The 23031-nt window shown below is 35.1% G+C and overlaps 1 protein-coding gene across 9 annotated transcripts in view; it reads right to left on the reverse strand.

The window, feature by feature from the left end:
* Nucleotides 1-23031, reverse strand: part of LOC127987838 (CUGBP Elav-like family member 5) — a 207918-nt gene that overhangs the window by 174001 nt on the left and 10886 nt on the right. For all 9 annotated transcript variants that reach the window (XM_052590194.1, XM_052590196.1, XM_052590197.1 and 6 more), the window contains exon 2: nt 17577-17659. In XM_052590194.1, coding sequence (XP_052446154.1) covers nt 17577-17659 — 83 coding nt within the window. The remainder of the gene's footprint in view (nt 1-17576; nt 17660-23031) is intronic.

The following is a 23031-nucleotide window of genomic DNA, read 5'->3' on the forward strand; positions in this document are numbered from 1 at the left end:
CGCTTGTTTATTAGTTGATTAAAGATGGATCATAAATCAAAAATGTAATTCTAAGCACAATTAGCCTCATCAATAAATGATCCATAGCTATATACAGCTTCCTAAATGGTTGTTTAGATTCCACAGAAATATATACAGTCCCGTTTTATACCCACACTTGAATTGCCAAAGTGATAAAGCATTTCATATGCTGCACACCTCGTGTTGTTTTCCCTAATGGGATACAATCTGCTGGCTATCACATTATAATGAGGGACATCTTCAGCGTGATGCACTAACAGACCCTGTCCTCTCTGACAGCATATAGTCTTTCAGAAGAGAAAACAAGGAGCATGGCATATTTCTGTAGAGCTAATTTCCTTCAAAAACACACTGTGGGATAGACAGCAATATTGTTGTGTGAGAAAATTGTGATATAAAGGCATAAATTAAACAAAAGAGAGTGAATAAATGGCAATATTATTTCCAAACGCACATAAACCGTGAGTAAACTACTTTCCGTATAGCACAATAAAAAGACAAGATGGCGCCGTTGCATTTGTTTGCGATCACTAGATGTCGCAGTATAGTGTGAGAGAGAATAAAATACCACCGGTTTCATATCACAAAAGGGTTCAAATTGGTCACGCACATTTGCGGTGTTGATGAGAACTAAACTGCTTGGTTTGAAAGTGACATACATTGCTACGATGTTGACGATAGACCTTTTTCGCTATTCGAAAAATGACGCTAATGTCACAGCACATTAACTTTCAGATGTATGTGAAAGATCTCTTGATCTGGAAAGCATCTGCTGACTACAAACATCTGACATCAGTTTTATTCTAAATCATAAACGTCTTAAAGACATCTAATAAACATCTTTTTGGCATCTGATAGGAAGTACCCCATAAACCGCAGAAATCGCAGATGAGCAGACACTTAGTAAAATGTCTTGCAGATGTAAATGCAGACGTCAAATAGACTTCTTCTGTGATTGCCAGACACGGCGAAAATTAGATAATATCAGTCAGAACTTGTCACAACTGGCCAATCAGAACTTAGTATTCTAGACACCCTGATAGCTAACGTACATCATGGAGACATCCATGCATTCACATCTGGAAGATGTATTTTTATTTCCTTTTTTATTGTTTTTGCTCATCTGTAATACGTCTATAGGACATTTCCTATCAGATGTCAAATAGACATATATTAGATGTTTTTAAAATGTTAATCATTTAGAATGTATGAAAAACTGACATCTTACAGATGTCTGATGCTTTCTAGATCAAGTGATCTTTAACAGACATTTTGCAGACATGCTTGTGCTGTCTAGGGGTGAATATATTTTTTTTTATTATTGGAAAAAATAAAGCTCTATTACAAAACCGTCATCGCAATATGTTTCGCCTACATGGAAATACGGCGCTCTGGCATGCATATGAGTTTCCGTTCCCTCTCTGCCATTTTTCCATAGCAGACTCCTGGGAAAGTGCCAAGCGGCTTGGACAAACCTTGAACTAGGCTGTTGCTCTTCCTAATGCCGTGATGGAGCTGCACTGAAGCATGGATGGTCCCAGGATGGATGACCACAGGAGCTGGCAAGCAGGTGAAATTAGAGTCTATGATGCCTCTCTATGGAGAACCCAAAAATAAAGCCTCGGAGGAAGCTGACCCATAGGAGCCACTACTGCGCATCCACCCACATACGATGAATGTGGTGTTATTAGACACCAGGCGGCCCTTAAACACAGACGAGAGCTGCAGGATGTGTGAACTGTGGGGTCCGGGCAGTCTGTGGCCTTTTTAAAATGAACTATCATAAGCTGGCAGCATATATCCAGTGTGGATCGTGTGGGGGCTTATATCTATTTATCTTTGCCTGTTTATGTCTGAAATGATTTTTGTGTGTTTAACAACCTAGTGGATGTGTAACAGGAAGTCATTCCCCTCAAAATAACCATGGTGGCAGTACCACGGTACAGTGATGGTATGGTAAAACTATGGTAATGTGAAATACAGCATGGTACTGAAATTTGTGTACAAAAGTATTAACATAGATTTTCCGTGGTAGTATCATAGTACTTTTGCAATAGTTGTATGTTATATAACTATTTAACAAATGCTTTTTTGTTCACAGTGTTTATATACCATGGTATTTACATGACACTTTAAGGTAATTCAAATAACACCATGGTATATGTTCAACATACGATGGTAGAGTTTGCTATCTCTAAAAAAAGAAATATATATATGGAAATATACAAAAAAATTATAATAAAAAACAAATAAAATTACTAAAACAAATTAAAATAGAAAATGAAAATATAAAAGCTAAATGATAATAAATCATTAAATAAATAAAAAATAAATACAAATAATACAAAAGAACACTGATTGCCACTAATGCTAGTATACCAAAAACACATCCATGGTACCCAATAAATCTGCCTGCAATGCCACAAAAAAGCAGGGTAAAAGGAGGACACAGGACCTCAAAGACGCTCCTCTGTTCAGTGGCGGCTCGGTGTCATACGCCCAAACTACTGACTGAATCTCCTTTTCTAATCGAAGGGAACAAAAGCTAGTATATCCTCGTGGAAGCCTTCCTTCTGTCCATCACTGACACAGATCAATACATCATAAATTATAAATAAGGGAAAAATAGGGTAAATAAACCCAGTAAATAAATGTGAGTTGTCTTGTCCCCCCCTCCCGTTCTCTCACCTAATGGATCGTGCATCGGTCTGGTATGTAGTTTCTCACTGTTGCCATGGCGACTGGCCAGCCAGCCCCGGAGGCGAGAGGTGACGGCATGCTACAACTCAATTCAACTCACAAACACATGCACGGGCCCGGAGCAAACACACACACTAAATATATACACTCATGCATTCAACAAACAGCTCGTTTAACCCCAAAGGGGTGATTTATAATATAAATATTGTTTCAAAAGGGTGTGTTTCAGCTCCTGGTGATTTTATTGGCCCCTTTGCAATTTGAAATGAATGTATTGACCCTCTTCGCCGGACAATGCGCTTCTATTATATGAAAAACATGCATCACCGCAACTTCGTGTTCTATCTAGAGGCACCGGGGCACCGTGATTGCTTTCTTTTTTCTCTCCCCCTCAAAGAACACTGCAATATTCAGTCCGCTCGCCATACAGTGCCATGCTGACATCTTAATGATTATCCCCGGGAGGCTTTTGGTGTTCATCACGGTGCTCCATAATGGATCGGTTGCCGTCGCGCAGCACAGTTCACGACCAAAATCCTTGAATTTTTTTTTCTTCCCCCAGACAAAGACAATGCGACCAATGTGCTATTAGCTGCATTTCGTTGTTATCTGACTTTGGGTGGCAGACTCTCCATAATGAGAGTGGACAACATGGCGAGCAGCTTTCAAAGATGCTGATCGGCTCGTCGCACGGAGCGCTTCGGCTCAAAATTGCCTCCGAGATGCACCGCGGGCGGATTCACCCCAGCTGTGAGGCATCAGCGCATAGGTTCTGAGGAGGAGATCTCTAGCTGGCGAGGCCCGCTTCCCCGCCGGCAGCGAGGCGAACAAATGACATTTGTGTCACTTGAAGTCTCCTCGCGATGTATCTAATGCAGTTAGAGTTTGATCAGAATTTAAATCTGTTTGAAAACAGTTTATAGTTTACTTCGTGAATAATGAAGACAGTTGTGATTCAGTGCTGCATTTCAGCACCGGGCAGCGACTATAGCAAGTGCTGCACATTTATTTATTTATGTATGTATGTATTTATAATTATTATTACTATTATTTTTGTTTTTATTTATTTATTTTTTGCATACAATGAAAGCCATTATATATATATATATATATATATATATATATATATATATATATATATATATATATATATATATATATATATATATATATATATATATATATATATAAGCAAAGTTACTAAATTTAAACTCTGAGTGTAGGCTTGACAAAACCTGATTTGAAATTTTATTTAATCATTCATTTATTTTTGGAAAGATCTGCAGTTTGAAGCTTTAGATTTTAAGCTCTTTTAGACAGAGAAAATGTTAGGACATTAAATAGAATGATACAAAGAATAAACTAACTCAGAGTGATAGAACGTTAGATCAAAAGAACACTAGAACATATAGATAGATAGATAGATAGATAGATAGATAGATAGATAGATAGATAGATAGATAGATAGATAGATAGATAGATAGATAGATAGATAGATAGATAGATAGATAGATAGATAGATAGATAGATAGATAGATAGATGTTCCAGCCAGTTTTAAGTCAACAATGTGTTTCAGCACTGGACAGCGACCTCCAGCACAGACTTTAACTACACTCAGCTGTTGGACTGGAGTTTCTTTCAGCCGAACAGAGAGTGCAGTCACACTTTCCGCACCTCCGTATGGCAAGCTCTCCAAACCAGCTCAACATGATCGACAAGAACCTGTTCTCCAGAGAACATAACATCCATCCACACAGCCCTCACACACACTGTGATTCTCACATTATATTAATCAACAGGCATCCGCTAACGATGAAGATGTTTTATTATGTGTCGTTTACTTTTCCACGATGTCCTTCTTCCCCACAGCTCTTTGAAGGAATGTTCTGGGCTCAGTACAAGTTGAGCTCAATCGGGGTTTAATAGACACTTACAAAAGGGGGCCAATTTGTTAATTTTTAAATATTCAAGGTATCAATAGTAAAGCCACCATGATTTTGATGCAGATAAACTGCTTACTTAATTTACAATATTTTAATTTATTTTATTTTTTTTAGCTGTTGTCTGAACAGAAGGATTTAAGTGCGTGCAGAGCTCAGGACTGTTTTCTTTTACATGCCAGATAACAATAATGATAATAAAATTATACAAATTTACAATAAATGTATATTATACTTTTATAACAGTGAAATAAAATCAATATGTCAATATATGTCAATATTTCTTATTTTATTATTTGTCTAAATAATGGTAAAATATCACTGTAGTTTTTTTAAACACTCTGATGATGATGATGATTATTATTATATTTTCTAAAATGCTGTTAAATTGTAATTTTATATTTAATTTGATAATAATAATTACTTATTATTGAAACATCACAATAGTAATATTTCTTATTTTATTATTTGTATTATGGTAAAATATCACCGTAATTTTCTTAAAGACTCTGATTACTATTATTATTAGTAGTAGTGGTAGTAGTATATTTTTTATAATTTTTTATTGTACTATGAAATTAAATTAGTTTTCAGTAAGAATCATCAGTAAGAATAATCGTATTATTAATATATATATATATATATATATATATATATATATATATATATATATATATATATATATATATATATATATAATTAATATTTTAATATTATTAAAACATTACAATAGTAATATTTTTGTTTAATATTTTAACAATACTATGATTATTATTATTATTATTATTATTATTATATTTTTCGAAATACCATGAAACAGTCCAACAGTAATATTAAAATGTTGATACATTCCATATTTTGATATATATTTACTAGATCACAACATATGTGGCAAAACTGTGCATTAAAAAGTAAAAGTACATCAAATCTAGAGTAAAAATAAAAATATAAATAACAAAAAAAAAAAAAAAGATTCTCAGAATATTCCTTAAAATACCAGACCAGCATTCAGTGATATGACCTCTATCACCTGAGACACACTTTCCCCGTCCGCCCATGTTCAGGGTCACGGCCTCACATGCTCCACGCGTGAGTGTTGAAGGCCTCGCCAGCCTAATCTAACCTCCGGGGAGGACAGTCCCTCGTCACGGCTCCTGTCAATCAAACATAATGACACAACCCACAGCGAATCGGACAGGGGCCTTGTATCCTCCGACAAACACGATGCCCTACCTTCTGTGTTCAGGGCAGATCTGCCTTTTAAATGAGGGATGGAGAGAGACTGAGATATAATGAGATGTGGGGGGGGTTCTCTCTGGTTTTAACTTGAACTTCTGCTCTCACACCCCGCTGAAAGTATGGCTTCAAGCTGTCGGCATGACCCTGTGTCCTCGCCTCCTCCTGATTTCTCTCTCCTTCCTCTTATTCGTTCCCTCTAGCTAGCGCTAATCTCCTACTCCTTATTGCTAGATTTGTCTTCACTGGATTCATTGCCTCAGAGACATCGCTTCTTTTTGTTTTGTCATTCTTTATCTTTCTAATTCTAAACAATCTTTCCAGCTCCGCAGCGCCGGATTTCGTTCGTTTAATCTTCCTCGAGGTGGGAAGCAATTAGGACCTGCTGCAAGATGTCATTTAAAATGGGATTTTCCCAAACCAGAGGTGACCAACACCTTGATATCACGGGTCATATCATGTGATTCTATATTATAGATTTTGTTTTTGTTTATTATTAATATTATTATATAAAATTGTACAAAATGGTACATAATATATATATGTTTCAGCATTTATTAATAATATTTATTTTTAAATGTAACTTATTTTAGTAAGCTTTTTACTTTATTTATTTGTTAGGTTTTCAGGTTTTTTGTTTGTTTGTTTGTTTGTTTTGCCTAAATGTAGCATATAAATTGAGGTAATATTTTATTACATTTAATATTTCTTTTTTTATTTTATATTTTAACTTTCAAGGTTTTCAGGTGTTGTCTTTTTTTGTATTTACACAAAGTAGCACAGAAATGCAATGCATATTTAAATGTTTTATTACTTTTCTATTTAATTGTTTTCCTTGTTTATTGACTTTGGTTTTCTTTGATTTATTTAAACAAAGCAGAATATACATGTAATTTGTATTTAAAAGTTTCAATAATTTTCTTTATATTTTACTCCAATTACTTAATGTTTTAGTTTGCAGTGTATATTTTTTTCACAAGATAGTTTACACAGAAATATGATTTATATTTAAAAATTTTACATTTCTTATTTGATTATTTAGTTTATTTACAGCATTTATCCCTTATTGTCCATAACGCAATAATTATCGGTTTATAAATATCGGCCGATATTTTTGCCCCAATTGTAAATAACAAAGAGGATTTTTCGTTGACTAATAGAGGAATAGGTGAACTAATATGTGACTATCTTCCACTATTAAAAACTGACTTGTTTCAACCACCACACAGTAACTTCACACCTGAACCTAACCCAAAAAATGACCCAGCTTCACCGTGCCACTTCGTTTATTCCAAAGTCCAATCTCCAACCTCGAAAAAGCTTCAGAAACGACTGGCCACTATTTGTCTTTCCTGTATCCTCCCCTCCCTTTGTCTCTAGCTAAGAGCTCACTGGGCTGCACCTGCACTCACACGGCAGCGAAGGGGACAGGAAGATAGATTGGCAGGCGGGAGATGTGGGTCTTCACCGGGCCCTCATTCCTCCTGTCCTGAAGCCAGACTCCTTCAGACAAGACCCAAGAGAGAGAGCGATGTGCTGAAAGTACAACCACTACAACTCCGACTCATGTATACACACACACACACACACACACACTTCGCACAGCTAACCCAGATCACATCGTCACATGACTCAATCCCACAGATGGCTGCTCCCCAGTCCAGCTACAACCTGAAAGAGACTAAAAATAAAAAATACACACAATAATAGTTTTTTTTTTTACCAACTCGTACAGCCAACAAAAAAGCACTCGTGCCAGAAGAGCGCCTAACTAATATCCCGGTTTGGAGGATTATTTTGTTTTCAAGGCATATTTCCATTACTATGAGGGTCATATTTGTAATGGAAGACAGAAACTGGCAGCGTTCCTGGATATCTGGTGAACATTTATGGTTCGAATGGGAAGCGGGACTCCACTTCAATCTGAAGCATAAGCTGTGTTTAAAAGTTAAACAGGAGGACAAGTCACAACACGAAATTCCAGGCGAAAAGTTGTGGGAATGGGACTGTTCTCAAATCTGAACCAATTAAGAAAAGCCTTGTTCGGCAGTGCAGATAAGGAAGCCATTAGCTTGTTTATGTGTTGTTTTTGTTGTTCTTTCTCACAGGAACGTGCCAAAGTGCACCGCCAGCTTTTCACTAAATACCTTCAAATAAGCAAATGGCTCATGGGACGGTGAGGTTTGGCGAAACATCTGGCAAATCTAGTGCGGGGAGGAAGAAAAGAAAAGAAAAGAAAAGAAAAGAAAAGAAAGACTAATATGGTATTTACAGGGCACTCAAAACTGATATTTTGAAATTTGAAACATATTAAAACATGATTATGACAAAGATGTTTAATTATGAGTATATAGATAATAAATATTGACAAAATTGACTTGAAGAAAAATCCAAAAAAAATCCAAAAAGTTGAAATCATGAGATGATCATATAAATAATGATATTTAAGAGATAATTAAGAGATGAAGCTGAAATTATGAGATATAAACTATGATAAAAATGAAACTAAGATACAAAGTTGAAAATTACATTAAAACTATTATGAAAAAAATTTATGAGATAAAAGTTAAAATGATAAATATTGACAAAAAGAAAACAAAAATTCGAACATAAACAGTAGAAACTATGAGATTGTGGCAAAAAGTCAAATTTGACATCCAAAGTCAAAACAATATATTTTAACAACTGACAGAGTAAAAATTATGAAGTACAATTTGAAATTAAGATAAAAAATTAGATAAAAAGTTATGAGATACAAACAAAATCAAAATTCTGATATACATGTTTGACTATTATGAGTCCTAATTATGAGTCTTTTATCTCATAAATTTGACTTGCAACTTCAAACCAAAATTTACCAAAAGAAGGTTTTTTTTTTTGTTTTTTTTTGGTTTGTTTGTTTTTTTTTGGCACAAATGACCTTCCATAATAGAAACTATGGTTAATATATAAAAAGCACCTCGTACTACTTAGAGAAGTACCATAGTACATTCAGTACCATGCTGTATATTGCTAAATAAAGCAGTGATTTAAAATATACCACAACACTGAACTACTGTATATATGTTGGACTTCTTCACGGTACTTTAAAGAATGCCATAACACGGTAAATATCGCAAAAAACATGGCCCTTATACAGACTTGCCGGGTACAAAAGAAAGAAAGAAAGAAAGAAAGAAAGACCATGTTACTTCAGCTGTTCCTCTTATTTCAGGGTTGTGGGAAGTGAAATCCCTGAGGATCACTCTAGTGCAATGGCTTTTTACTATGTACATTACACCACTGTGCCATTACACACACAGGCGCGCACACACCCCGTGTAACGCTGCAGTCATACGTCTGCATCTCTCCTTTGTGGGAGAAGCCATAACAGGGGAAGCGGCACTATAAAACTTCATGAAGTGAGAAGCAGAGTCCGCTGTGATTTCTCATATGACGGCACTGGAGACTTTCTATTCATCACACACTGCTGGCCGTGTAACTGCATTACCACAAACCCCAGACGCAAATATCCACCCATCAGAGAGCACCACAATCCAGCGGCTCACTTCATTGTCAAGTCAATGAATCAGCGTATTTGAGAGAGAAACAGACAAATAGAAAGAGACATGCAGACCGCAGGAAATACACTCGAATGTACATATTTTCCAAAATCCAAAGGCAAACAAATGCTGAAAATCATATTAGAGATTATCAGAGAAGGAGAATCACTGTTTGTTTTGTAGATCCAAATCAACGGCTAAACAATAAAAGCGATTTGCTCTGCTACTGTTTGTGCGTGCCACTCTAAAGCCTTTTTTTTTTCGTCTGGTTACATAATATTCAACAGAATCTGCTGGATTTCTATTCTGAAGACATGTTGCTCCGGACTTTGTGTTGACTTAAACACAAGTTTTGATTTGCTAGTGTATATCTATCTATCTTTTAGTCAGTAATCATACATTTTAACATAAAAATATATATATATATATATATATATATATATATATTTAATAATATACACAAATAAATGTTATTGAAATGCAAACGCAAGTGATAAATAAATTAATGTTAATTTGCAGTAAAAATACAATGGGGTCCAAAGAATATGATACTATATAATACCAAAACATAGAAACATAAAAGACAATGTATAAAAATCATAAGCTGTATTAAAATATTTTAAAACATTTAATATAAATAGTGATGCATTTACTTTTTAGTCAGTAGTATCTATTACTTCTACAACTATTAATTAAACTACAACAAAATTATGAAAATTAAAATAAATACAATAAATCCAATGGGGTCCTAAAGCATTTAATATATAAATAAAAATCATTAAAAAAATGCAATAATGGATATACATATATATATATATATATATATATATATATATATATATATATATATATATATATATATATATATATATATATATATATATATATACACACATGCCTTTTTACTAATTTAATAAAAACGTATGTATTAGTAATATGGGTGAAACATTGTGGGATAAATAAGTGTTTGCTGTTCTCCCAATCTGCTTTAATGACAGCAGCACTGATGACCTAAAAATAGTGCACAACATACAAACGGTCTCATTTGTTGTACGTAATAACTTTTCCTTGCTGCAAACTTCCTCAAACTTTCAGATTTAAATTAGATTTGGGGCCCCACTGTATTTATAATAGTCATGCCAATCACGCTTCATTAATTTGATTTGATAGGAGCGGCCGTCAGCATCCTATCACACTGTTTATTCGGAGAAAAATATACAGCTTTGTCAGCACACAGCGTTCACACTCTGGGTAACACCCCTCCTGCGTTCCTTACATATTTCATGTCCATCAAAAGCTAAAAATGGAGCCTTGTTAGTTTACAAGAGTTAGCAATCACATTATTTGCTGCTTTGCCATTGTTACAAGACTTCACCAGGTAGCAGCATCCAAAACAGCAATAGTTAAAGTCTTTAAAGGAATAGTTCACCCAAGAATCAAAGAACTCATGCCATCTAAGATGTAGATGAATTTGTTTAATCATCAGAACAGATTTGGAGAAATCAAACATTATATCACTTGCTCACCAATGGATCCTCTGCATTAAATGGGTGCCGTCAGAATAAGAGTACAAGCAGCTGATAAAAACATCACAACGATACACAACACAACATCTTGTGAAGTCAAAAGCTGCTCGTCTGTAACAAACAACCCCATTATAAAGGCATTTTAACATTAAACCATTGCTTTTGGCAGGAATTCCAGTTTGTAATCCATAATATTTAATTTAGTGAAAAAGTCGGTCTCTTTTTGTCCACTCACATCAAATCCACTGACACATCCAAAACAAGACTGCTGTTTTTGGTTATATATATATATATATATATATACACACACACAGTATATGCTTAATCACTGCATATTTCTCTCCTGATTCAGACAAGATTACTTTTCTACTGGAAGTAGAAACATTTTTTGGATTTGTTTCTTACAAACACATAGCTTCTCACTTCACAAGACGTTAACTGATGGACTGGATTTGTGCGGATAACTTGTGATGTTTTTATCAGCTGTTTGGACTTTCGTTCTGACGGCACCCATTCACTGCACAGGATCCATTGGTGAGCAAGTGAAGTAATGCTAAATTTCTCCAAATCAGATTTAATCAAGAAACAAAGTCATCTACATCTTGGACGACCTGAGGGAGAGTACATTTTCAGCCGTTTTTATTTTGGGGTGAACTATTTCTTTAAAATAAACGTATCGAAAGAACATAATATAAAGAACCTTTTGTGGAACGTAAAAGGTTCCATGGATGCTAAAAAAAAATTAATGCTAGGATGCTAGGAAATAATGGTTTTCTGGGATGGGGAATGGTATTCTGGGAAAAAAGACAATTTGCCAGTTCACACGTCTTCCACAGACGGATGTGAGAACAAGCAACGGATCTGGGCGTAAAACACACACCTTAAATTACACCGGATTTACAGCGGGGCAGAGCTGACTCCAGAGGAGCAGGTGAATTTGCAGTTCCAGCAGGGGTGTGGAGCCCCGCAGACAGCATGAGCTCATACACGCTGAAACGTGGCGAAACCGCTCTCATTTTCTCCAAGCGTGGCCGGCCTTCCTGCACAGACACATCTGTGAGCGTGCCTGATTTCTCACGGATGCAGTTGGAAAAACCTGCCTTTTATGTAGCTATATGCGTATGGCATGCCAAACTAGGCTTTAAAATGCACAGCAGGGTTGACAGAGGTGTTTGTGTGCATGTCAAAACAAACAGTTTTCTTTGTCTTCACGTTGTTTTGACTCAGCGGGATATTTCCTGTGTAATATCCAGTGTAGACGGATGTATATGCTGGCTTATACTGAATCTAAAGATAAAAAAAGGCGTGCCATAAATATCTTCGCACATTTGTCCATGTAGATTTTTTTTAATACATTTTGAATCTTCACTATAACCTTGTTTGCAACTTAAATCGGTGGATTAAAAGCAATTTAGATAGATTCTAAAAAATGGTTTGCCGCTATAATGCAACAAATTCAATTTGCAGTTATGAATCGTCTTTTTCACCAGCTGCTTGGAAACAGAGGCGCATGCTTTATATAAATACAGTTAAAATACTGCTGAGATGAATTCATGTCGCAGTCCCAGTGTTCTTGTTACCATTTTACATTAAATGCTGACGGACCTCAATAACATTTCCTTGAAATGTAATTTGATTTGTATTGGTACATTTGGTTCTTGTTAAGAGTCATATATTCTTAACATAGTCAATAAGTTAAGTTATTACATGTTTCATAATGTACTTAAATGTTTTTAGTAGCAGTAATCGTAGTAGTAATGTGGTTGCTATTAATAATAGAAACATTTAAGAATATTTTATTTTAATAATAATATTATCAATACCAAGTAATGACATTATTATTTTTAATATTATTATTTAAATGGTTTTAAAAATAATAATAATAATAATAATAATAATAATGTATAACTTTTTTATATATTATTGCTATTAATTTGTATTAAATATTAAATAAAATCAAACAACTTTTATTATTATCACTATTATTGTTGCTTTTGTTGTTGTTGTTAATAAGAACACAAACATTTGATAATATTTTATTTAATATCAATAACAAGTATTTTTATGTATTAATCAAACATTATTATTTTTAATAATATTATTAAAGTGGTTTTAATTTGTTATTATTATTATTATTAAATAAAAACAAAGATTTTTACCTATTATTAATTTTATTAATAATTGTAATTAAATATTATTACATAAATGTCCAATAACTTTTATTATTATTATTATTGTATTTGTTATTGTTGTTGTAGTTATTATTATTATTATTATTATTATTATTAAATTCCCTTAAAAAAAATATTTCTAAAGTTGTAGAATTTTTTTTTCAATATAATATTTAAGTAAAAAATCTTTTAATTTTAATTATAGCAAGGATTTAGCAAAACACCTTTTAGAAATATCCAGTTATTATTATTTTTATTAACTTTTTTAAGAATTCTTTGTTTTGTTGACAAAATGAACCGATAAACACTAATCATACTATTTGAAGTGCTCACTTGCCAAAGGCTACATCACCTAACTAACATTCAAAGATAAGGTTTATAATATTTCTCCAAACATTTCAGATCATTGCTATGCCCGTTTTAAAGTACTCAACTACAAAATGACTCAAAATGGCCATCCAGACACTGACTACACATACACACCAACAAAATCAAACACCCATCCCATTATGCACAAACATACACAGAACGCCTCCGTTAGCCCTAGACGATCCTGACAAGCTGCCATGTATACACGGTGACGTTATCACCACATCTCGCACACTGCGAAGCTAATGTTCCTCAGAGGTCACTGATGGGAAAGCGCTATCGAGGCGGACAGCTGTCAGAACGCCTTCCATGCCTTCACCCAACTTCCTCCTCCGATAATGGGGCTCATGTGCCCCATAAGCCTCAACATATAACTAACAGTTTGCATATGACATGAGTGGAACAGGGCTGTTATTGTCAACTAAGATTAATAAAAACGATATAACGCTGATATAAAATAAAATATAAATATTACATGAAAAACTATATGAAAATAAGGCCTTGGCAGTTTAACTAAAATAAGTGCTAAAACTGCTAACAGGAAAGCAATAACTCAAATAAAAATAACAATTTAAACAATTTAAATTAAACGTCAATAGCAATAAAAAAATAATAAAAATAAGTGACAAAACAAACAAAATTCTTAAAAATAATTTAAAAAAAGCTAATTTTGATTTAATAGAATATTTAATAATATAAATAACACTGGAGCAGGAGTCTAACTGATCATCTCCCATCAAGGTTTTTGCTAAGAGGGATGGTCAGTCAAGTGTTAAGGACAAAACACAAGCATAAATAACTTATAGGTCCTCTCTAGTTTACATGAATTACTCCGTAGCCTCTGGCAATCTGCATATCAAGCAGGATTTAGCAAACAAACAACTGGCATATCTGCTTAGCATCAACGTATTGAGACGGGGGGGGGGGGGGGGTTGTTGGGGAAAGATTTAGGGATAGGCTGTTTGTCCAAGACTCACTGCAGGCCACTCTGGCAGATATACACGGAAGAAAGAGCGTGTTTGTCAACCACATTTCTTGGTAAAATGGATTAGTGGTGGGTTAACTGTATATTAAATGAGACAATTCATCCAAATTGAAATTTCTATTATGATTTACTTTTTCTTTTCGCAAAACATAAAAGAAGATATTTTGAAGAAATTGTTGGTAACCGAACAATGCCGGGTTCTCATTGACTTCCACTGTATGGACAAAGAATACAGTGGATGTCAATGGGAACCAAAACTGTTTGGTTGCCAGATTTCTTCAAAATATCTTATTTTAATGTTTTGCGAAAAGAAAAGCATTAATGTTTGGAATGACATTAGGGTGAGAAAATTTTGACCCAAAAATAAAAATTCTGTCATTATATATTCACTCGTATGTCGATGGAGTAAAAAAAAAAAAAAAAAGCGTCATACAGGTTTGGAATCAATTTTTATTTTGGGGTGACCTGTCCCTTTAAGAAAAAGCCCTGAATAATTAGACTGGTTTCAGGTTCACCTGACCCAAATTGGACACATTTCTTTGGGGGTATTTAAGACATGTTCTTGTGTTAAAAAAAAAAAAAAATATCTAGAGCACAACCGAATGAAGGATTTTGTGGTGCTTCTTTAAAAATGTGAGACACTGATTTAAAAACTCATGTTGTGGTAATCAAAAAACCAGTGAGAGACATGATGCAACAGCTAAAGTGTCTGTTTAAATTTGTATAGGTACAGACACAGTGTTTTGAATTCGTTAAATTCAGAAGACACACCTTTTCCTGAGAGGATTTTACAGTGCACCACATTGTCAGCATGCTAATTAGAGCACACCACCACTGAAATATCACAACTAAAATATACATGTACCAAATAAATAGAGAGGAACAAGTCAACCAGCATGTCCTATTTCTAGCAGGCAAACACATGCACATAAAAACACGTCTCTAGTTCTCAGACTCTTCGTCAAACACCTACTACCTTCTTCGCAGTTGTCTCAGGGGATGACAACACTGGTAAGTGAAGCTGATGCAATGATGTCACACATGCAGCAAGCCTGTGTACATGTGCGTGTATTTCTCTCACCCTACAGTGCAGTGTTGAAGTTGTGATATATTCTCAACAGGCCTGGGTGATATGTGTCACATCCCTTCATCTTTTTTTCTCCTTTCAGGCTCAAATGTTCTCCTGGGGGTACAAGTGTGTGTGGGTTTTGACATAGTGGCACTAAATCGAATGTTGGATACCACTTGTCATTGGCTTCTTCTTTAAAACTTTCATTTTCAGCCTTCATGAATGTTTTAATGATCAGCAACCTTAGGCACCTTTGAACGTGTATATCATATTTCTAATTCAAATTTATAGAAACTCTGTAATACAAGTGGATAACTAATATGAACTAACATCATGCCAACTTGAACAAAAGAGGAAACATAAAATACTAAGAAATTTAAAAAAAAATCTGAGAATTAGCCAGTGTTTGACTTAAATTCCTGATGATATAATTTATAATGAAAAAAACTTTTATTTCAGAAGGAATAAAGAAGTTTCACTATTAAGGATTTTGGCACAATAAGCCAAAAACAGTTGTAGAAAAATATAAAGTAAAAAACAAACAATACAATTAAATTAAATATTAAGAATATAATAATCATGTAATTTCAAAATTAAAAAAAAAAAATTTAAGAACAACATTTTAAAATCTTTACTAAAGCAAAAGCAAAGAACAAATGGGAAACAAAATAAACCGTATATATATGCATATATGATGCCAAAATTAATAAATAGTAATATAAACAAACTAAATAGTAATATAGAATGTAACGTCAAAATTAAAAAGATAAAACTAAAAATAATATTTCATAATTTAATAATAAACCAAACATAACAAATAATTACATGGTCAAAATTTGCTCATTTTTCTGGCAGCTGCTCAAAGACAATGTCATTATTTAGAAAAAGAAAAGAAAAAGATGTTGCTGGTACCATATTTTGCCAAATTAATAAACAATAATAATAACAATAATATAAAATGTAACATTAAAATAACAAAATTTAACAGTAAAATATAATAATTTATAAAATAAGGCAAAGAACAGAATAAAACAAAAAAAGCAAAGCAAGGCAAAAAACTAAACAAAACAGCAAAGCTATTAACAAATAAAGCTATAAACAAACAAATAATGCCTTTTTTAGATGTTCAAATAAGGGGGACAAGGCACAAAAGCAATGTTGCTGGTGCATTATCTCCATCTATGATGCCAAATTAACAAACAAACAAACAAACAAATAAATAAATAAATAAAGTTTAATATAAAAAAGGTAAAATACAACAGTTTACAAAGCAAAGAATAAAACAAAAAAGCAAAGCAAGGTTTAAAAAAAAAAAAAGCAAAGCAAAACAAAAAACAAGAACAAAAACAAAACATGCTATAAACAAATAAAGTAATTATTCAGAAACCCATAAAAAGGCTCAAAAAGGCACATAAGCAAAGGTACTGGTGCATCTACATTGCTCCCTGTGAATCCAAGTTTCCTGCAGGTTCCTTCAGGAGATGTCTGTCCGGCTGGCGGCTGCATAGCAACAATATGTCATTGTTACACCCTTCACTATGGCTGTTTATGGCCGGAAAGACTCCTGTTGGACCTCCTTGTGTGCTTTGTGCTTTGAATGACGTCGCAATTGCCAGCCATCCTCAGGAGCACACAACCCTCAATGGAAACGCTCACGCTGCCCCCCGCTATGTTTATTTTTGCGCGTCTGGAATACTTTTGTGCGACGGGGCAACAATGGCACACTGGCTTTTTGCGTAAATGGAGCAGTTTGGGAAAAATTGAGAGAACAAATGAATTGACATTCGCTATCACTGCATCCCCAAGCCCTGCGCTGAAAGCATCGGATCAATGCTTGCAAATGTCCCCGGGGAGAAGTACCATGAAACGGCTCAAAGCCTGATCTTAAAAGGCTGGGTTATCGACTGATTTCTGCTCCAAAGGCTTTAGCTCTCTGTCTAAAACATACGGCTTTGGCTTTGACTGGCATGGTGGCCCTCTTAAAGAGGTGAGGCGAAAGGCTGGCAGTAAACTTACCCCCGGCAGTGTCTTCTGTTCGTGGAGGGCGTTCTGGGCTTTGATGGCCGACTCGCGGGCGCAGTAGGTGAGGAACGCGCAGCCTGTGTAACAAAAAGGAAAGGAGACTTTCAATTACTTGGATAGACAGTGCTTGAACTCAATACTGCCTGAAATCGACAGGTGGCCAAAGTCATTTGAAGTAACCAAACAGCTTTCTGGGGCAACTAACAGTGGCCAGACAATCAAGACAAAAGCATTTACATTTATTAATTCAGAGCAGACACTTTCATCCAAAGTGACTTTCAAATGAGTACTATAATGGTAATAAGGAGGAACACAATGCAACTAGTGCTACTTTTGCTTTAAAAACCCCTTGCCTAAACCGGTTTTGACAGGTTTAAGTTGGAACCCCAGGCTGACCGACTACATAGTGCCCAAAACCCAGATGGATTAGGCTGGCGGACCAACCAAACCAGCTTAGTCTGAGTTAAGCCGGCTTTTTCCAGCAGAGACCTTAAAAATGTTTAGATAGAACAAAACATTAGCCGGGTTTCCATCCAAAGTTGTGAATGTAAGTTTTGTGCAAAATTTTTATATCGTATAAAGCATTTTCCAATAAAACATTGTTTCCGTCCAATGAGTTATAGGGAACAAAATCCTAATTTCCTAAAAAACCGACACTAGATATTATTAAGAAAAGTAGAAGCAGCTGTACATAGTAATTTTCATGTATAGAAAATGACTTGCACCTCAGAGTGAGCAGACGAAACAATAAATATGATAATTTGCATTTGTATGTGGATGCCTGTTGAAATACTTTGACGACCGATTTCGCTCGGGTGTTTAAGAAAGTCCATAAAAACTTTTTAGAAGCTGTGCGTTGAGATCAGTCCACTGGTAAGTCAGGTTATGCCATCCCATAGTGCAAAGTCACATGACTTTTCGATGCACATGGAGGAACTTGTTCGCAAAATGCATTTCCATCCCCCATTATTTACATTAATCCTATTTTCACACAAGAAAAAAAAAACACCTCAAGCGAGCATAACATTTTTTATTTCTTTTTTAAAGATATTTGGCATTTCCATCATTCGTTTTTTTATGCGATACTTCAAATTGCGCATAAAACAGGGTGATGAAAAAACAGCTATTAAGTGCTAAAAACTTCAGTAAAGTAGCATCCACCACAAGACTGAAGTTAGTTGTACATTCCACAGGTTCTAGGTTTCTCTAATCACAACTAATCGCAAACTAGCCTCAAGTACAAGATCTACAATCTGAAATTACTTAATGAATTAAGACCCTATTTGAGAGAAGGTCGGTCAGTTCCACTTCTGAGGAACCAGTGAAAGTGCAGGTTTCAGAAGGTTACCTTCATTAACTCACTTACACACAGAGCAGGAAGGGAAATTAATCTGGGAAAGCGAGTTTAGCTAAAAGGCTGCAGACCCAAGATGGTCCTGTATGCAAGAATTTGAATCAAGAGACCAAAAGAAAGACCAGATGCACTGCTCTTCATTTAATTCAAGATTCAAGTCCACCCACAACATTGTGTCCCCATCGAGTATCACCGCTCGCCAGCACAAAGCCTCCGCGTCCCTTACAATGACAGGGCCAGAGGTGCCTCGAGGAGTCCCTGCAGACAAGCTAAATACAGACAGTCTATTTTCTAACATGGGGGAGCCTGTCCAGTCCGCTTTACACTGGATGTGCCCGTGTGTGTTTCTGCGTACGTGTGCTTGTGTGTGTGTGTGTGTTTGAGCAAGTCCATAGATCAGCCAGCCATCCCTGTCCGAGGCTCTCGGCCGGCTGGAATAAGCTCTGACTACCCTTGACACGCTGACAGAGAGGCGAACAGTGGCGGAGAACTAGGAAGAGAAACTCAGAGCCTCTTGGGTCTCCAGACAGAAATGTGAAGTCATAAAAACATGCACATATGCACACCCGATTATATAACCCTTCTGCCACAGGTATCACAGAGCAGGAAGAAGATCCCTGAGCCCATTAGTGTTTTGTGACATTAACAGTGCAAACTGGTAGATGTCTTTACAGTAAAGTAAAGTCTCGGATTTGCCCAATATAACAGACTCGCAGGCAACAATGTGAGGATCACAGTTTTGTAAATGTGAAAGTTACTACAAAGCCAGTCAGTCGTCTTGCTTTCTCTGCCTTGTCACCTTCTCTTTCATCACCCACGTTCAAAAGACCAAGTATATCTTTAACTAATGTCACCAAACAGAATTGGTAAAATTGCTCTCGAAACTTGGGGAACTATAATTTACTATAATTTTTTTTGTCCTGGAAGCTTGGCTGGTTTAGGCCTGTCATGAATAAATAAAAATGACACTAAAAACGCCAGTAGGCTATGGCAAGGCCTTCTCTTAAAGGGATAGTTCACCCAAAAATAAACATTTTGTAAACCCTCCTTTCATTGCAAACCTGTAAGACCTTTGTTCATCTTCGTCAAGAAAACAATTGTTGAATAAAGTCATTATTTTTGCTTTCTTTGCACAAAAAAAGTAGGCTATTCTCATAGCATTGTAAAATTAAGGTTTAACCACTGATGTCACCCCTGATTTCAACAAAAATATCCTAATTTGTGATCCGAAGATGAACAAATACTGTCTTACAGTATGTGTTTGGAATTAAATGAGGGTGAGTAATTAATGAATTTTAATTTCTGAGTGAACAAAACGTCACTCTTAGTTTATGATTGCCTAACTATATCATAAATTACAAATATAAAACACAAATAAAAAAAAAACATACGTATGAAAAACATATAAGGGCATTCATACTATAGTCTAATAGGCTTCATCACACAGTGAATGTTTTTGGACTCTCAAGACATGTTTTTAATTGTTTATTGCATATACCCACACGTCGTTAAAACAATTATGATATTATCGTAGACGATAAATAGCGCACACCCCCACTCCATTTATCTGCTATTAGTCAAAGAACCAGAAAAGTCCCATCCAAACTCACACCACTGGTTAAGCTCAAAAATTTTTAAATAAATAACGCTAACCCTTATAAGTTTTATAGTAGCTTATAACTCTGTGAACTTTTGTTGCTCAACTACAGATTTTAGTCATAGTATCTTCTTGCAAAAGCACACATAAACTGGCGGGCAGTTCAAAATGTCATATTTTCTCACTAGGTTACATGTATTTTTCATAAACCAAACCATCTTTTTTTTTCAGTATTTTGTCAGCTGTTAAATCAGAAACCAAGAACACAACAATAGAAACTTGGACTTTAGTCCCTTGCAGCCCTGTTTCCATTTGCATCCAACTAAATGAGCCATTTACGCTGGCTAAGGTCAATAGATGCCAATTTAAAGAATAGCAAATACTAATAGCTAAATTCTAATAACTAAAATCAAAATTCACTACATGGGCCTCTGAGACGGTGATGTGGGGTCATGAAGAGTTAATGTACAAATGAGACTTGGCCAAAACATTGTCCTTTTGAAGTGACTTGCTGGGTCAGACAAAGCAAACAAGCCACTTGTGTTCTTTCATATTTATTATTGGATCAGTCCCACTAACTCTGCAATGTTTTCAAATACATCAAAGCTTTGTTATGTCTCAAATCCTCCCGCCAAGACAGGCTCTTTTCAATCTGGGCCAGACATCTGATCTTGCAATTTCTCATGAACCAAACTGGATACATTCACAATGCATTCGCAAAGAATATCCAGAGTAAATTAGTTGCCCCACTAATATAAGCAATAGGATAGAGTGAGAGAGAAAAAGTGACAAAAAAAAACAGATAGTGAGAGAAACATTTAAATTCTAAAGCTCTCACTTTAATGCATAGTGCGACTGCAGCCCATAGGCACCAACAAATTCATAATTGGAATCCAAACATGTACAAATTACTGCCCTGCTGTTGCATACGAGGTGCGCAATTTTGGGCTGCATGATGAAATTATTTGAAACTCGACATAAAAAGATCACGCATTGAAAAGGCTGACGCAGCACCCTAAGGACGGAGTGTGGAAATGATCTACCGCATTGTTTGATAACCATCTCTATTGTCTGATCCAATGTGATTTCAAAATTAACAAAGGAAGCTGCACAGTTAGTAGGGAATGGATTTAACTTCAAAATTATAGCTAATATAATCCTTTTTCTATAAGTAGGTGAATCGTTTCTGATGAAATGCTTCACTGAATGAGAATATGAATGGAGTGATGTGCAAAAACCTGAAAATTGGAAACCTTTTTTTTCATAATTGAGCCTTGAAATAAATGTAATTTTTACATTTGGGATTTAAAAAAAACCTTATGTACAATGAAGATGAAATATTCTGCACTAATTAGAGAGCATTAATCAACTGTTTTAATCTAATCTCAATGTGTTATACCATGTCTAAAATTGGCAAAAACAACACTTATCTATCTAAAATATTATAATTAGAATTATACAGAATCATACAAACTGAGGAATACTGTGCACTATTTATAGTGCATTGATGAAGTGTTTTTAATTACATTTCGCAAAGTATTATACTATATCTAAATAATGCAAAACAATACTTATACGAAAAAGTTTATCTAAAATATTATAATTAATTATGATTAAACTAATAAATATCTTTCAAAATGTTCACATTTTGGAGTTTAAAAAAAATTATGATACAATAAAGATATTCTGCACTATTTATTCTGCATTAATCTATTGATTTTAATTACATTTCTTATTATGTTATGCTGATATTGTTTTAAAAAAAAATGCAACAAACTTTAAATTCAATTTACATTTTTAATCATTCAAACTGAGGAGCATTTTCACTGGTGGTCTCACACGTTCAGATGTCTTGGAAAACAGTTTCTCCTGAATCACAAAAGTCAAATGTAGCTACCGCCAGCAAAAACGTGCCTCTCTCTTTCAGGACAGAAATGACATCTAACCCCCGTGCTAATAAGCAATCACACAGACAGAGACCCATGAGGCCTGCGGGTCTGAGGAATAGCGTAGAGCTTCCTGAGGAGGTAGAGAGGCATAGCAGTAATTAAGCAAGCTGAATTGAAGGTGTCGCTTGCTCCCCTCCGCCCCTGACATCCCCCATTTGCTGTTTTTATTTAATAGTAAAAGCAGAGCCATCAAACCACTGTTCCTGCCCCCCCCCCATTATAATTGTGTGCAAGTCCTGAACTGAGAGGTGCCTGTTAAAGTGCGAAGGTCTTGGCACTAAATCGGCTTCCGTGCCCCGATTCTCCACGTTCTCGCCTGAGCACTTTGCAACTTCACGAGCAGTCCCGTCATTTACACCTCCCACTGTTTCCTGACACAATTCAATTTAGCTCTAAGAACAAAGGACTTAACTTAAAACTGTTTTGCAGTAACTCAAAAAAATGTAAAATTAAAATAAGGCTGTGCTGATTCAATCATGTATTGTCATACTGCGCAATAGCAATTTTTGACTTTCTTAATATGTTGCAACACTACTTTAGATCATTGTA

Source organism: Carassius gibelio, chromosome B22, assembly GCF_023724105.1.
Source record: "Carassius gibelio isolate Cgi1373 ecotype wild population from Czech Republic chromosome B22, carGib1.2-hapl.c, whole genome shotgun sequence".
Classification (NCBI taxonomy): domain Eukaryota; kingdom Metazoa; phylum Chordata; class Actinopteri; order Cypriniformes; family Cyprinidae; genus Carassius; species Carassius gibelio.